This window comes from Elgaria multicarinata, chromosome 6 (genome assembly GCF_023053635.1).
Source record: "Elgaria multicarinata webbii isolate HBS135686 ecotype San Diego chromosome 6, rElgMul1.1.pri, whole genome shotgun sequence".
NCBI classification, from domain to species: Eukaryota; Metazoa; Chordata; class Lepidosauria; order Squamata; family Anguidae; genus Elgaria; species Elgaria multicarinata.
This window is the reverse complement of record NC_086176.1, coordinates 55,836,620-55,854,311: the sequence shown is the minus strand read 5'-3', so window position 1 is coordinate 55,854,311 and position 17,692 is coordinate 55,836,620. Positions and strand designations below refer to the sequence as shown.

Below are 17,692 nucleotides of genomic sequence, written 5' to 3'. Positions count from 1 at the left end.
ACTGTTTCAAGGTTTAGAAATGCATGTTACTTAAAAGTCAAACCCCTTAACAAATTTTTTTTTAGAAAAGTATATTGAAATTGAAGACTGAAATGGTTCAGAAGAATTTTATCTAGCTAGATGGGGGAAAGGTGGAGAACACACATTAAAGGTGTCATTTTGTTTTTATGAACTCACTGCTACCTGTAACAGCAGGAATGTTTGAAGCAATGGCATACAAAGTTGTTCATGGTTAACAAAACATTTTTTTCTAGCAGCTGGGTTCAGACAACACGATAATCCACGTTTCAACAACAACCCATGAGAACATAAGAACGTAAGAAGAGCCCTGCTGGATCAGACCAAGGGTCCATCTAATCCAGCATTCTGTTCACACTCTGGCCAACCAGCTGTCAACCAGGGCCCCACTAGCAGGACATAAGTGCATCAGAACCCTCCTACCCATGTTCCCCAGCAACTGCTGTATATAGGCTTATTACCTCTAATACTGGAGGTAGCACATAGCCATTGGGACTAGTAGCCATTGGTAGCCTTCTCCTCCAGGAATTTATCCACCCACCCACCTTTTAAAACTATCTAAATTGGTGGCCATGACTACATCTTGTGGTAGTGAATTCCATAATTTAATTATGTGCTGTGTAAAGAAGTGAAGAACCCATGGTTCAACGATGCTTGAGTGTGGGTCATCGTGTTGTCTGACCACAGCCATTCCCAGGCAAAGCTCCAAGCCTTCTGCCTTCCCAAACCAACATGACATTTCCAATGAGATGCTGCTGAACAAATATGGGAGAAAATATTTTCCTCTCATTTAAAGGGGGCATGATCAACATTACTTTCACTGTATTTCAGGCCACAGAAAAGCTGATGCAATCTCTGGAAAGATTTGCAAGTGTGGGAGAGGAAAACCCCATTTCAGTTATAGACCCTTGTTTCCCCTATGTCCTATATGAACACATGTGGTTTTGTTTCCGCTTTGCAAGAGAACAAACCACTTTCACACTGTAACTAAATGTGGAGTAGTTATATATAACGAAATAAAGAAATTACCCTCTTCTACAATTCTACTAGCCACATCCTGCTTAAGTCAAATTTCTGCAATAACAAACCAATGCAATGTGTTTTATTTGACATTATAAAGCAAGGGCTTTCTGCTGCTGGTTCACATTAAGGATTGCCTGTGTGCAAGAAAATGGGAGTATGGGAACTTGTCTTCCTTTTTTATCTGGCAAACTGAGATCCACTCCTGTGTGAGGCGCCTAATAAAGATGGGTCATTTTATTCCTGCTTTTACTCTTCATATGTAAGGAGTACATTTCACAAAGGCTACCTACCACTCTCCATCTCCCAGGATGCAATTAGAGGTTGAATCTTTTCTCCTCTCGGTACATCCTGCTTTACTTCATGTGGTGGGCCTATGTTTAATGAAAGGGACCTTCTAAAATCAGTTTCCATTCTTAATTTTATTCCCGCTAAAGTCCTCTACCTTGAGGGCACAAGTTGGTTTTCTGCTATCAGAAATGATCAACATCACATAGCTAATATAATGTAGTGACTGAGCTATGAATCAGGAACTCCCCTATTTGATTAACACCCCTGTCATGAGTTAGCCTTAGGCATGCCACTCTCTCTTTCAACTGCAATAGGGGATAATAAGACTGGTATCATCATCATCCTACAGGGCTGCAGTAAGGATTACAGGAAGGTAATGTACATTATACAACACATATGTATACAACATATGTGTATTAATAAAAGGCATTTTAAAAAAGAAAGAAGGTAATGTACATGGAGTGCTTTGAATATCCAAAAGTGATAGATAAATGCCAAGCATTATATTTTGTAGTATCAACTTGCGGAGAATTTAAAAGCTAAAGGATTCTATTGATAGGTAAAGCTATCAACAGTTGCTTGCGTATCAGTTGAACTGAACTGCGCAGAGAGGAATAAGGTTGGCTGAAAATTTAAACACCTTCTTTGCCTGCCTCTTTTCCCTGGCGATTGACTCCAATATATGCCTTGATCCAGAGAGTTAAAACCCATAATTTTGTCCTGTAATGCAGCTTGCTCATATTAGAACAACAATGCAGGTCATGCCAGATTCTTGATTTACCATGAGGATGTCAATACAACTGCTGTTTTGTTCATCGTCTTCCAATACCTCCTATCAGGCACCCCACTTTAAGGGACTATGAGCTCAAAAATAGACATGGTAATATGACATGGAGTGACTGACACCAACACATACTTACTCTCTGAATCTTCGGCTGTGGATTTTGGGAAGGTTGGAATTCAGCTGTGTTGGAACAAGGGAGTTCTCTGTGGAACCATGGAGTTCTGTACATTTCAGGTGTACTTCTGAATTACTTTGGGTTACAGGATCTGCAGGGGATTCATCTGCACTCTCTAAATGTAAAGGGAAGTTGGAGGTTATTTTTATTGACTAGGATTTTCAGATGCATACCTATCAACGTATTTCAGTTTGAATCCAAACGATTATTGAAGCAAAACTGGCATGAAATTAATGTACCATGAACCATTCTAAACTTAAAATGAGATTTTCACTATGCACACACGTAGGGGAGACTGCAAAAGGGATAGCCATACATCTCCAGGTCATCACATTATCTGTTTTTACATACATCCACTTACTTACAGTTTAAATAAACTTTTATGTTTAAAAATACTAATAAAAATTATTTTTTGAAGAAAAAATGGAAAAGAAAGGAAGTGTGTGACCAGTGTCCTGAAGAAGCTATGTCCTCCATATTTATGACTTGGGAGTTAAGGCAGGCAGCAGAATTTTAGCATGTCAGAACACCAGTTCTAACAGTAAACAATGATTTTCAAAACCTATTCAAAACTGCTGGAGAGCTGCTCTAATGACAAATGGGTCTCATGCAGAGTTAAATCACAGGGCTTTAAAATGTATAGTAAAACTTTCAACCAATCTCCACACAATGAAATAAAGGGATCAAAATAAGGGGAAACAAAGAGACCTCTCTCATGATAGCTACATTTCGTAGTGTGTGGCAAGGTCTCCCATAAAAAGTTGGAGCAAATACATACAGCAGGGGAAAAAACAGAACTGGAAAAGGCAGGAGAATGAGTCATGCGACTCAACAGCACTCTCCATTTCAAACTTCCGCCTTTTCTAAAAAGATATCTATTCAGTAGAAAATTCAATCCCAGTCCTAAGTACAACTACACTCAGTTCAGTTAATCAGTAACAATTGGTAGAGAATAATCAATGACCTACTTTCCCAATGCTACAAGTCCTGATGATACTAAAGGAAGGAAAGGTATAATAACATGAAAAAAATAACCTTCTAATAAATCTGAAGATCTTTAAGATGCATGTTAGAAGAACTTAGCTGGTTTTAGTTTCTCTGTTCTTAGACTGCCCTGGTCAGTGCCCTTGCACAAAGGAAAACCCAATGTGATGACAGGTGCAGCCAGTTCCGGACACCAAGAAAGATGTGGTGGAACTGGAAGTGCTGACACTGACCACTGCATCCTTCAAGCTGAGAAATAACCTTGCCATTTGTTCCCTGCCTCTGATTTCTTGCAAGTATGCAAAACGTTCAGCAGTGCAATCTTTATCTGCACGGGGAGCCACAAAGATGGCTTGAGAAAGGAAGCCGTTTTCAAGAAAGGCCTTTGTATACGTTTTATGAGAAAAGCATCAGTTCCTGCTGCCCAGGTACCCCATTTGCACGGTGTGAGGGTGAGAAGATGGCAAGGGCAGGTGGGTGGGGAGAGAACAGACTTTACCTTCTGTCCAGCTGCCCCAGAATGTTGTGTGGCTATGCGGCAGGTTGGGAGTAACCTATGGTCAATCGGTGTTGCTTGTTGGCCGTGGAGAATGCACTTTCCTGGTGTGGACTTGAGAGGAATGCTTCCCCCATGCCCAGCTTTGGCCTTTGCATGTAAACTGTCATGTGGCAGTGCTGGAGGCACCATGCTGGACCCATTTTGGGAGGAGTAGGAGCTTGTAGGCCCCATTCCCCAAAAGGAAAGATCCCCATAAGAGATCTTGCGGGTGGGCCTACAAGGCTCCAGCCCAGTGGCCGGCATGCCAGCCACACCCAAGTTGTGGGAGGGGTCTGTGTGATCAGTGCACGCCCAATATTGCCCCCAGCAGCCAGACTAGGATGGAGAATAAGCCAGTAGTTGGGCTGTCCAATTATTGGATCCAGGATCTAAGCCATGCCAAAGCTGCAATCAATTAAGGTTGTGGCCCATTTCACCATGTGTTGTTACCACCTTCTCCCACCTCGCCCCGCAATAGGCGCTGTGGACGCAAGGCACATTTTTACCCATGCTTACACACAGTGGCAACTGAACCTGAGGAACCCCTCTGCAATAACTCTTTAGCAGCATTTTTCCTAAAAGGCATTCCCTGCTCAGAGCTGGAAACCAACAGCATCCTGATTTAGATTATACCTGCTTTGCTGTCTTCTGAAAGTGTCTGAACCTCAGGAGTAGTTTCTGCACCCTGCTGAACAACTTCATTATCCTTTGGTATTGCCATCTGTTCTAAAAGGTGTTGCTGTTTCCGCTGCTCTCTCTCTTTCAAAATAATCTTGAAAAGAAAACACTTTGATGGAATGACATTTTTCCAAATAAAGTTAAGTTCATGCCTGAAAAGTTTATTAGTCCTTAACATATATTTTCTATAGCAATGATTAGAAGAAGTTCTCCCTCTCTTACCCAGACATGCATGCACACCATTTTGAAAAAAAATTAAAGCTAAGAAGGAAAAATGGCTTCAGTTAGGAATGATAATCTGGAACACAGATTAATGCACTTTTGGTTGTTTAATAGGAGAGGCTTTTCCTCAGAATTAAAGACATTTAAAATAAAGTAGTACTAAGGCACAAATCCAGATTAAGAAATACTGATAAACAAAGGCTCAACAGTTACTCAAAGGCTTTGAAAAGGGTTAAGAGGTGGATGTACCTTTTTGAGTGATGTTGGCTTCTTTGCCTTAGGAACTTCTCTCTGCTTTCCCTTCTTGACCAAAGGAGCACTGGAGTCCAAAGGGTTATGTGGAGTCTTCCCTTGATTTAGTTGTTGACTTTTTGTTACTATCATAGATTCTTTTGAAAGCAAAGTTACTGCACCACCAACTGAAACAAACACATGCCTGCTATCAGATGACAACTGTCTGATATCTTTAAAAACCTGGAAGCAATTATAATACCACCTGGACTTATTTCTCAACAAATGTATTCAGGATTGGAGCATAACTCGTATATGAAACTGCATTTCAAATATATAAGCAGAGCCTGACATGGTTTATTGCAGACATCTTGCATGATATATAAAAAGTGGTTTCACTCAGCAAATGCTGATTTATCAGCTGCTTTATCCTCCATAAGGATAATCTATACAGTAGTAACCTATTTCTGTGAATACTGAAAAATACCATTCCCACCACTTTAGAAAAACAACAGTAATGAATTTTCAGCACTAAATTTTAGATTCCATTTTACAATTTAGGATTAACATTGCATTTTGGACTCTCTTAGATGCCAAACAAGTAATTTTATGCTTTCGAAAGGTAATCCTAAAACTTTACAATTTGCTTTTGATCCCAGATTCAAGTTTACAAAATATACTGTTGAAAAGTTTGACAAGTACTATTTGTAGTCATTCATTTTGACACTACACTCACCTTCCGAATTACAAAAAAAAAAAAGAATAAAATGACCATCCCTGAACATAATAAATAAATATCACCATCACTTGAGAAAAAGTAGGACAGAAAACACTATACTTCTCTTAATCTTTCCTAGGCCTCAATATCTTTTAAAATTCCCTCTTACATGGTTCTGGGAATGACAAACCATCTCTTATATTACTACACAAAAGTAGTTGTATTGTATTGTGAGTTTATATACAAAGGCAGTTTCCCATTAGTTTTTCTGGGACTTTATATGTGAGTTGTACTGAATCTTTACAACATTCAGCCTACCTTACAGACGTCAATTGTAAAAAGAAGTACTACTTCTGAAACCATAAAAGAAAAGCATTCCCAAACATGTACCTGAAAGCACCACGGGTTTGGATGGCTGTTTTGATTTTTCCACATGTTGCTTTTGCTCCAAAGCTGCCAGCATACCCCCCAAATCGAGCTGCACGGGAATCTGACTCTTCTTCCCACTGCTCTTGGATGGCTCCTGCAAGAGGAGAAAGGTATACACGTTTTTTCCCACTTGAACAGAAAAGCCCATATTTTATCCAGCAAGCAAGATGGACGTGAGCATATTCATTCAAAAAGGTTCATCTGGTTTATAAGAAATGCAATGTAACATAGAAAGGACTGTTTTACCTGTGTTTTCCTTTTTTCTACTGGTGCAGGTAAAACATGTTTGCTTGTTTTTCTTCCTGATGGTACATCTGCCTTGCGAGTCACCAATTCATTTTGAGGATGGCCATCATGAGACTCAAACCTAGCTTCCTTCATTATTATTGCCTTTGAAATATAAAAATACAATGAAAGAGCTCTAAAAAAACCCCAGGACAGTTATATGTGTACATTGCTCTCTGATGAGCATCATAAAGTTAAGATCTGCTAATCCAAGTATACTCACATCTAAAATAATGAGTAATAATGCTGCGGTCTTACAAGCTCACAAAACTGATACGAGAAGATTCTAAACTGGTCAACTCCAGCCGTATCATTATAAGTTTCAATCTGAAGAACTGCAAGCAAAATTTCATGTATGCTTTCCCATACACCACTTATTACTTCAGTTCCTTTGATCTCCCCGACTCCAAAGGTTCAGGGGAGCTCCAAGTGATGAGCAATGGGGGAGGGTTATTGGTAATCCCTCCTTGCATACATGGAAGTTGCCTTCTGTAAATACAAATACTTTTGAATCCAAGTGCTAGTATCCAAACTCTTCTAATACCGTATTTCTTCGATTCTAAGACGCCATAGATTCTAAGATGCACCCCATTTTAGAGACGTTTATATGAGGGGAAAAGTATTCTGCCATGCGTGGGGAGTGGATTGCAGGCAGGTAAGGGAAGAGATGTGGCCAATTCTGATTGGGCCAATGGTTTTGGCGCCACAGGGCTGGGACAGGTTACAAGCCAAAAACGAGGCACTTACCCCTAATGTCGCAGGCCCACGTTGCCTGGTGGGGTGGGCCCTGCCGGGCGGAGGGTACCTGCCAGGGGTGGAGGCCAACCGGGGAGCATGTGCAAGGGCCCGGAGGCTTTACCAACTGCTACCACTTCTTGCGGGGAGCAGGAGGGGGTTGTTCGCGAGGCGCCCACCTTTGGGCCAGCTCCAGCTGCCAGTGCTGAGGGGCCTCTTCCAGGCATGGCTAGATGGGCTGTGGAAATTTCCCGAGGCGCGAAGGAGCCGGCCGCACGTGCACTGCCGCCCCTGGCCCAGCGGTTGTGGAGAGACCCCCCTGCCCCACAGGCACCCTGGGCTCCTCTCCCACACACTGTTGCGTGAGAACGGTGCAGCTGCGAGTCCCGGAGTGCCCGCACCCCGGCCCAGCAACTCACCTCCTGGGCGTTGCCTCCGTCTTCCCGGCCGGTGCTGCTGCTCCTCCACTGCACAGAACCAGCAGCCGCAAGAAGCCGGCGGTGCCCGCCCGCCCGCCTCGCACAACCCTCCGTGAGCCCTACACGTGCGCGCCCCGGCCCCATGCGCAAGGTGAGGCGCACGCCAGGCCCGACCGGAGCCGCATAGCCATGCCCACTAGGCCCAACCCGGCCAGCTGTGCTCGTGGTGCGGCAGGCAGGGCCCGCTTAGGTTTCGGAGCTCCGTTGGCGTGTGTGTGAGCCCAGTTAGCTCTGGGGAGCACAAATAGGCCCAGGGCAGCCGCAGATCGTCGCTGAGGCCCCCAATCAGGCCAAGCACATTCCCCAGCCTACATGGTGAGTGCGGAGCCGCTTAGGCGCTCAACAAGCCCTTGAGCCGCCTGGGCATCGTGAGCAGGGTGGAGGGATAACAGTGCACTTTGCAGGCGATTCTAAGACGCCATCAATTCTAAGACGCAGCCCGTTTTTAGAGATGTTTATATTGGGGGAAAAGTGCGTCTTAGAATCGAAGAAATACGGTATATCTAGGACATAACAGTAGTAGTTCACATTTGTAACTCCAGACCACTTAGAACAAATACCATATGATTGTAGGGAAACTTTGTAATTATTTGGGAAAACTTGCGAGGAATCCTGAAGTTTCTTTTGAAGAACACAGATCTCCAGAACAGCTGTGGATTCACTGCCATGCTGCTTCATAGCATTAAAGCCCTGCTATACTACAAGTCTTTTATTATCAGGGTTTAAATGAGTATTACCCAAAATGCCAGGGCAGAAGTTGGGTTTAAGAGGGTTTTCTTGCTCAAAATTTCAATGTTCCATTCAACTAAAGAGAGCAACCCTGTGGATTCTCTACCTTCCAGAAGATGGTCATAATTTTGAAGTATTTTGCTGCATGGTGTGACCCCCTTCAATGTTAGCCATGTTTTTACTGCATCTCCTAACAGGAAGGACTTCACACTTAGGAGACATACATTTTGCCACATCTTGATTAAAATTTGGAAAAGTGCTGGGGTCAGCTCTGAAATAACTGAAGAACAAATGAAAAACAAATTGAATTGTTTTTTAATTGTGCATTTGGAAATGGAAGACCAAGGTGGGGAAAAATCCTTACTTCAGCCTGTTCCCAGGTAACATCTGCTGCACAACACAGCCTTTGAGTCCCTGGCTTGTATTTTTTATCGGTAGCAGCTGTTAGGTTTGGAAATTCTTCATCATCCTGAGTAAATGAAATAAGGTGTTAAGATTAGACTACACCACACACTACTGCACACACAGATTTCCCCTAAAAGCTGCCTTCCTTTCTCCATCATTGTGAGATTATTTGGGGTTCTGATATTTCTGACATGCCTACATGGTTTCAACAGCTCTCTCTTTGCAAACACACACACACACACCAATTTTACAAGATTGTTGTAAGGATTATGTTATCATAACGTATGTATGTAAAGTGCTTCAGGCACTCTAAAACAGAATATAAATGATAAATAATATTAATTATGCTAGTGATTTTGATTTAGCAATCAACGGCCATAATCCACCCAAAGTTGAGCACTTTGAAGTCCTATTCTTTCAATGGGACATTTAAGAATATGTATAATCTCTCCTATTAAAATCAACACAACTGAAAAAGTGATCATCCTTGACTGGCTTGGGCCGAGTATTATTATTATTATTATTATTATTTATTTATATAGCACCATCAATGTACATGGTGCTGTACAGAGTAAAACAGTAAATAGCAAGACTCTGCCGCATAGGCTTACAATCTAATAAAATCATAGTAAAACAATAAGGAGGGGAAGAGAATGCCAACAGGTACAGGGAAGGGTAAGCAGGCACAGGGTAGGGAAAAACTAACAGTAGAAAGTAACAGTAGAAGTCTGCACAACATCAAGTGTTAACATAAATCAATTCAAGGGTAAGGTATTATATGACATGTTCCAGCAACTTTGCTAAACTTGTCTTGAGTAAGAACAAAAAAGTCCCAGAGGACTTTGATAGAAGTGGCATGACTCTATTTAATGGTGGCTTATATCATGACACTCAGGTGAAAGTTCTGAATTTTTATTGCTTATACATTACCATAACTGCTGGGAGTCACAGGCAAAAAAAAAAAAAAAGGAAAGGGAAAAAAAGACTGTTCTCTGCTCTTAAGTAGGATCTGTTAAAGTAAAGGGAATCAGTGAGAAGCCTTAATTGTCACATTACTAATCTTAGTTTTATTTTTTCCAAGCTTTCACTTATTTTATACCACTTGGATTATTATGACCAGTATAGCCAACCTGGATTTGTTAATTAGACCTTATGTCTGATTTTCCAATGTGACATGAAAAGAAGGTTCTACTCTTTTACCATAGTTACTCTTACATTTCAACAAATTCAAGTTGGCATATCATTCCCTCAAGGGTGCACACGCACACACACACACACACACACACACACTGTTGATGTCATCAGAAAAATCGGCTTCTGTACCTCAATTCTTGGAGGTTCCTGAATTAAAATGCTCTTGGTAGGAAGTTTTTCCACTTCACTGTTTGGTTTGGCTTTCTTTTTCTTCCTCTTTTTCTTCTTCTTCTTGTCTGCTGTTTCTTCAAGTTCATGGTCACTGGCATTGTCTCTTGTTTCTGACTATTGCAAAACAGATAAAACAATTTCTTAATAAAGGATTAAAACAGTTAAGCGTAAGCCTTGCATAGCAAAATTTTGCTTAAAGTTTGGGCTCTAAGCAAACCCTATAGTGTTTCTCTTGCAGACAGAATACAAATTGCCTCTTGTTCTCATGTGCTTTTGTCTTATCTTTCTGCTCACAAAATCCTTATTCTAGTCACTCAATTCCCCAATTCACAACATTAGTACAGGTTCATTTTAGTAGCTTTAAGTACCTGACAGAGTGCTCACTATCATATATATAAAGCAACTTACAGGGGGCTGGAGAAAGAACAAACCTGACAAATGGAATAAACTCTTTTCTGCGAAGAATAAATGAATATGCTCTTGGCCATGGTATGCTTTCATATACTGATTTAATTAATACGCTCAAGCAGTACCCGCACATTAAAAAGGAATATATGACTCCACTTTAAGTATGCCAAACACGATCAAAAGTAAACAGTGCTATGAGAATCACTTATAAGCCAACGTAAGTAATTAATGACATTAGCACAGGAAAACAAAACACAACAAAAGGAGATGTTCAGGGAAACATACCACCCAGGCAAAATACACACACCACACACAAAACTTAGGCAACCTCCCCCCTCCCCTCACACACACATCAGGTAAAACCACATACAATACCAAACCAGCAAACCCCCATATATGATGTCCCCCACCACAGGGGGTGGCCTGTTGTGATTCTTTTTGTTCAAAACACACACACACACACACACACACAGAGTATGAGCAGCTCCCCCTCACGCCACACTGCATCCTCTGGTCCCCCAGGATGCTCGCTTCCACCATCAGCATTCCTTTTTTTTCCTAGGTGGCTGGGCACATTTGAAAAAAAGACATTGGCCTGTAACCTCCTAACATTTTTATTTCCTAAGAGTGCTTTTGAGGCCTATGTCAGGGGCCAAGGCATTCTTGGAAATAAAGATAACACTGGAGGCTGGTGCTTTTTGTGTGTGTGTTTGTGTGCAGCATGAGCCTTCCAGTTTGAAATAAAATAAAAGAGGAGGGACAGAGAGCCTTGTTGGTGCCTATGGGCACAACAGTAGCCATGGGCACCACACTAGAGACTTTAGTTTTAAGGAAATGTAAGACAACAGAGAGAATGTACACAGGAGAAATATCATTAAAAAAAGATGCAGAAAAAGTCTCAAATGTGCAGCAAAAGTAAGAATGCAGTAGGCAAGCCAGACAGAAGACTTGACTGCAGTCAAGTCATGATATGAAGTAGTGTTTTGGCAGCAGTGGGCACCTTGTAGGCCAAAACATGTGCAAACCCACAACTCTCATCCACCTTGGCCAGCATAAGCAATACTGAGGGGTGATGGAAGTTGCAGATCAACATATCTGGAAGGCCACAAGTTGTCCATCCCTGCAGTAGGCGAAAGAATGTTTTTTTTAAAAAAAAATAAAATAGTTGGAAACATCAAGTTTTTACAGTTCACTTTCATAGAAGAAAAAGAGGGGGTCAAAGAGGACACCAAAGTTACATACTGGGAAGAAGGAAATATATTACTCAACGAGAGAAAATAAGGTATGGACCCAAAAAGAGGGCAGATAAACAGCTCAGTTTTACATAAAGATAAGATACCTAATCAAAAATAGCAGCATAACAAGAAGAGGGAGAGAGAGAGATTAGGAGAAGAAAGGTGGAGCTTTAGGTCTGGAACACAAAGCTGATAATGCGTATTAACATCACGGGACCAAGAGAAAGGAAGCAGAGAGAGAGAGAGAGAGAGAAACGGATTCAGGACTCCAGCGCAAAAGGAAAAAGAAAAGTTACCATGAATAGATATGGAAAATGAATGCTCAGTAATCATGTGTCTACAAAATCAAGAGACCGTAATTAAAAAAAGAACCAATGATATCAAATGCTGAAGAGAAATAAAAGTAAAAAGAGCAAAACATTGGCCACCTGATTTAGCAAGCAAGATATCACTAACAAAAGAAGAACAGATTCAGTGGAATGACAAGATAGAAAATCAGACTGAAAATGATCTAAGAACACACTGTCAGAAAGAAAATTGAGACACTGAATATGAATAAAACATTCAAAAAAATTCAAAGTTAAAGACAAATACAGAGAGAGTCAAAAGAGGATGAGAGAAACAAAGTCAGATCTATACAAAGAAGAGTAAATGCTAGAAGAATGTGACAAGTTTAAAATATGGAATAAAAAATGAAGAAAAGTAGGAACAAAAGATTGTAATTAAGAGAATGAAAGACAATCTAGGACTCAAGAAAAATATGGGGCAAGTTCATAAACAGAGATAGGAATATATTAAGTAGAAGTCAAGGGAGACTAGGAAAGTTATTAGACATATGAGGAAGAAATAAAGAAACATGACTGTGAGAAAGAACAAAGAACTGACCAAGAGATTAAAGAGAAAGAGAGTGATGGCATAGAGAAGAAGAATGCAAAGGTGTATTAAAAGGTAGAGGAAAAGGGTATCAAGGAGAATGATGAAGAGTAAGAATGAATGAGCTTAGAAAAATAGGCTTGCTATTGCATTATTATTAAAAAAAATTATTATTATTATTCAAAACAAGAATGTTATTCTCATGTTAGTTTTTCCCCCCTTACGTATGACTTTTTAAACAATTATTAGGAAGTTAAGTGTGACGTTTTAGTTAACTGCTATCCTAAGAAATAATAGTAAAACATAAAACAGCTTGGAAACTGATCCTCCTACCTTACAATCTTCAGGAGTTCCATCTTTTCCTTTACTGCCAGAATGGTTGCTGGTAAGAACTGCAGCTGGAGTTGAAACAACTCTCTTGGGAGTTTGTGACAGCACAGTGGCCCAAGACACTGGTGCCTCGGTGAAAAAACCCGGACATACCTGAGAAACTGATATTTGACAGAACACACTATTGAAACTCCCTGACGAATTTCAACTTCAAAATCTAACAATTACACATCCTTAATAGGGCTGTTCCAAATTTTCACAGAGTTCATTTTTTTACTACAAAAAGTGCCATTTCAGAGTTATGCTATTTTTTCCTGAAATAGGAGTGCTTTACCATTCAAACATATATATATCTATCTATCTATCTATCTATCTATCTAGAGAGAGGGGGAATATCTTTAGGTACTGTACAAATTCTACACACAATACACCCAAATGTATCTATTTGAATGATAAAATATCAGTTTTCTTGCTTTTATGTTCTGATTCTGAATTCTGAAAGTTATATATGGGATCAAAATTTGTATGAGATGTGAAAAATCCAGTCTCTGATAATGAAGAGCATGTTTATACATGCACTTGAAAAGGGACTCATCACCCTTTATCAAAAGCCATTTTCCTATCGACTAAAGCAAGAATGAATTTTCTCTACCCTTACTTCACTCATCTACGTGCTTAGTATCAATACCTTAAACCTTAAATGAACAGAATTGTTAACTTACCTCCAGGGTCTGATGAAGAACTCAAAGGTCTTGCTGGGAAATGCTTTTTCAAAGATACTTCACCCTACAATGAACATTACACTCTTTAATACAAAAAAGGAGTCGCCTCCACAGTTTACTTAGCACGTAAAAACCCCCACCTCTCATCACCACCACCACCACTCAGAACCAATCTAAAAAAGTCATTTACTGCAAACAAAACTCCCTCCACCACAGCCACTTAAACACTGGAGCTTCCACCAATCATGGAAGCATCCTCTTCCAATCAAGAAATCTCCTCAGGAGCCAAACCATTTTAAACCTTTTATCATTTGTATTCACGTCAAAAGTTTGGAAGGCTAGATGGAGAACGGTCAAATAAATTCTAATTCAGAAAAGGAGTGCCGCCCTTTAACAAAACCAACTCCTGAAAACCTGGTCAGTTTTTGGAGAGCTTCAGCCATTTCAATTTTTTATATTGTAATACAATCACGCTCTAATTCTAGGTGGAGTAATTACATATAATTCACACAAATGTACACGTTATAAAGTCTGCTTTATACCTCTTTATAACTGAGTTATGGTGGCTGGCAGACAGTATGAAAATAAAAAGAAGAAATGGAAACAGGAATAAACACAGCTAAAAGTCAGAACACATCTCAAATTTGAGTAAGAACCTGAGACAAAAAAAAACTAAACTACTGATCAGGAACAGAAATTAATCAATGACAGAAAACACACTGCAAGCAGTCTGTGGGTAGACTGAGGAAAAGCAGAGATGCCAGAACAATACGCTCATCATGTGATAAAAATGTATTTAAAACCACCAAATACAGTATGTTTGCCTGTCCTTCTAGTAGCCAGAAATGCAATCAGATATACAAATATACAGTTGCTTGGCTACCCCAAGCAGCCAAAGTAATCTTACTGGTTGACCAGGATATGCTAGCTGAAATCTTCAAAAACTCCAATTCTCCCCACCATCACCATACACAAACCAAGATATGATGCAATCTAGAAGCTGTTTTGTTTTTCTGAGAATTAGTAAATATTTCAATGGGTTTCCTAGAAGCATAGTTTAGAATATTATGCCGAAGGAAGGATTTAAAGTTGATCAAACAACTTTCTAAAAACAACATTAGGCTAAACGTTTTAGAAACTAAAAAAACACAAAAATCTGTCAAGCTAAAGTAGAACATTTTCCTACTAATATTTGTTTAAAGTGGCATCAGTAATAAGCTAGCAATTGCAAGAGGACAAGGTATTGGAGTTATGACGTTTCATGGACTACTAATAACCACATTGGATTGTCACTGGGAAGGGTTGGGAACGCCACACATACATATCCCTGCCTCCAAATTATTTCCTGTTCATCCCTTCCTTGGATTGAAAATATATTTTAAAAAATCACAAATAAGAGTTTTTTTGTGGACTTCAGAGAAGAGTTACATTTTATCTGTTTTAATGCTATAGGTAAAATTATCTCTAAAATGATATATGAATACCACTTTAAGTAAAAGAGAAGATCAGGTCAAACAGCCTCAAGGGAAATCTGATTGACTGGTGAAAAATACATTTCTAAACCTAGTCTAATACATGACAAAATCTAATATTACTGATGAGATAAGTTTGTCTACTTACTCTTATACATTTCCATTGCTACACACAGTGACTGCTATACTGATCAGGCAAGAAATTTTATATCAACGTATTAGTTTCCAGCACTTCAAAAGCTATCAAGTAGCTAACCTGTTTGGTGACTAAAGCTGAAATCGCTGGTTTTTCTGAAGGTTTCAGAAAAAGCTTATCTCCTTCAGCAGAGCCAAGAGACCCCCATGTATGTTTCTGAAGGTCCAGCAGATCACTACTTCCCAGACCTTGCAATTTTGGGAAATCTGAGAGGGTAATTTCAAAGGCAGGTTCTGGAAGACACTCATTGTTCGGGATTTGCTTGAATTTCCCGGTCCCAGCTTTAATAGGCCGATCTAACAAAAGTAGATTTTATATGCAAATTAATATATCTTCTTCATGATGTGCAAACAGCTTATTGTATTTAATAATTACTGTACACAAGCAGGGCCCTATAAAAACTGTTGTGGTGTGGAGGACTTCAGGTCAGAGTTCCACAAAAAGTCGGTCAGCATTACATGTCCGTCTCATTCCTCACTGGGCTGTTTGCGTCCCCATCCCTCAATTTGGGATTTATTTGGGGGCTGGACTAGACTCTTGTGCCCAATCCCAGCTGCAAAAATTTAAACACCATTATTATACTAAAAACACAGAATGCCAATAAAACATTGACTGCCAGTCAAGGAATGCTTCCTGGAGTAAGACTGTTTTCAGTAGGGATGTGCTCCGCTTCTAATCGGACCGGAGAAGCAGGAGCGGAGCGGGGGCTTCACCTGCCCTTAAGGCGGAGGCGAAGAGGATTGGGGGGCTGGCGGAGCGTGGCGAAGAGGATCGAGGTGAAGGCGGATCCTTCGCCTCGATCCGGAGCTCCGCCGGAAAGGTAAGTGGGGTTTACCGGGCCCTGCCGCTGTCGCCCATGTGGCGACGGCAGCAGGGCCCGGTAACCCCCCCCCCCCGCCCTCCTCTCCCTTACCTGCCTCTGTCCGCGGCCCATCAGCGTCTTCAATTGAGCCCGCGGTTCCACCAGGAAGTCCGGGCCGCTTGCGGCCCAGACTTCCTGGTGGAACTGCAGGCTCAATTGAAGACGGCGACGGACCGCGGACGGAGGCAGGTAAGGTCCCCCTCTCCCTTGGTCCTTTACCGGGCTCTGCCGCTGGGACTGCCTTGAGTCTTGGCGTGCGTATGTATCCCTGGACAAGCTATCATGGTGGCGAGTTTGAGGTTTCTAAAGTGCAAATTGACGGAGCTATGGAAAGGGGTGTGAATGGGGTGCCCGGTTTTCATAAATTCCCCAAAAATCAGGGGATGATGGGACTGCCTTGAGTCTCGGCGTGCGTATGTATCCCTGGACAAGCTATCATGGTGGTGAGTTTGAGATTTTTAACGTGCAAATTGACAGAGCTATGGAAAGGGGTGTGAATGGGGTGCCCGATTTTCATAAATTCCCCCAAAATCAGGGGATGATGGGACTGCCTTGAGTCTGGGCGTGCGTGTGCATCTCTGGATAAGCTTTCATGGTGGCGAGTTTGAGATTTTTAACGTGCAAATTGACGGAGCTATGGAAAGGGGTGTGAATGGGGTGCCCGGTTTTCATAAATTCCCCAAAAATCAGGGGATGATGGGACTGCCTTGAGTCTTGGCGTGCGTGTGTATACCTCCATGAGGTGTCATGGTGCCAAACTTGAGGTTTCTAACTTTAACAGAAAAAAAGTTGTATACTTTTTTAGCTTAATGCAAGCCTATGGGGGGGAAAAACGGAGCTCCGAGCGGAGCGGAGTGGACATAGGCGGAACGGGGGCGGGGCGGAGCGGCCTGATCCGCAAATTGCTGATCTGGAAGTGAAGCGGAGCGTGGGGTCCGTGCACACCCCTAGTTTTCAGGAGGCGCTGGAAACGACATAGTGTTGTTGCCTCCTGATTTCCAGGAGAGTTCCAGAGAAAGGAGGGCACCATGCTGAAGGCTCTTCTCCTGGTGGACTCCAATTAGGCCATAGGGCCATGTGGAACCACCAGGAGCATGCCGCATCTCCGACAACCTCAGTGACAGGTCAGGTTGGTAGGGAGCAGGTGCTCTCTCAGGTATCCTAGTCCCAAGTTGTTTAAGGCTTTGTACACTAGTACCAAAATCTTGAACCTGGCACAGTAGCAAATAGGCAGACAGTGCAGTTCTCTCAGAAAAGGGGCAGCTTCCAAAGTGCTGCATGCCGCACTAGCTCCAGCTTCCAGACCAGCCCCACATAGAGTGCATTGCAGTAATCCAGTCTTGAGGTTACTAATGCCTGTACTACTATGGCCAAGCTATCCATGTCCAGAAGAGGCCGTAGTTGGCCAAAGCTGGTAAAAGGCACTCTGAGCTACCTTGGCCACTTGGGCCTCCAGCAACAATGGTGGATCTAGGAGTACCCCCAAGCTAAGGAGTACCTTTTTAGAG

At 41.5% G+C, this 17,692-nt stretch overlaps 1 protein-coding gene across 2 annotated transcripts in view; it reads right to left on the bottom strand.

Annotated features, from left to right (window-relative positions):
* SECISBP2 (SECIS binding protein 2) overlaps nucleotides 1-17,692 on the bottom strand; it is a 32,712-nt gene that overhangs the window by 5,398 nt on the left and 9,622 nt on the right. For both annotated transcript variants that reach the window (XM_063129440.1, XM_063129441.1), the window contains 10 exons: nucleotides 15,383-15,618; nucleotides 13,655-13,718; nucleotides 12,936-13,093; nucleotides 10,045-10,200; nucleotides 8,681-8,785; nucleotides 6,335-6,478; nucleotides 6,050-6,182; nucleotides 4,960-5,129; nucleotides 4,444-4,582; nucleotides 2,250-2,403 (listed from right to left, as the gene is read on the bottom strand). In XM_063129440.1, coding sequence (XP_062985510.1) covers nucleotides 2,250-2,403; nucleotides 4,444-4,582; nucleotides 4,960-5,129; nucleotides 6,050-6,182; nucleotides 6,335-6,478; nucleotides 8,681-8,785; nucleotides 10,045-10,200; nucleotides 12,936-13,093; nucleotides 13,655-13,718; nucleotides 15,383-15,618 — 1,459 coding nt within the window. The remainder of the gene's footprint in view (nucleotides 1-2,249; nucleotides 2,404-4,443; nucleotides 4,583-4,959; nucleotides 5,130-6,049; nucleotides 6,183-6,334; nucleotides 6,479-8,680; nucleotides 8,786-10,044; nucleotides 10,201-12,935; nucleotides 13,094-13,654; nucleotides 13,719-15,382; nucleotides 15,619-17,692) is intronic.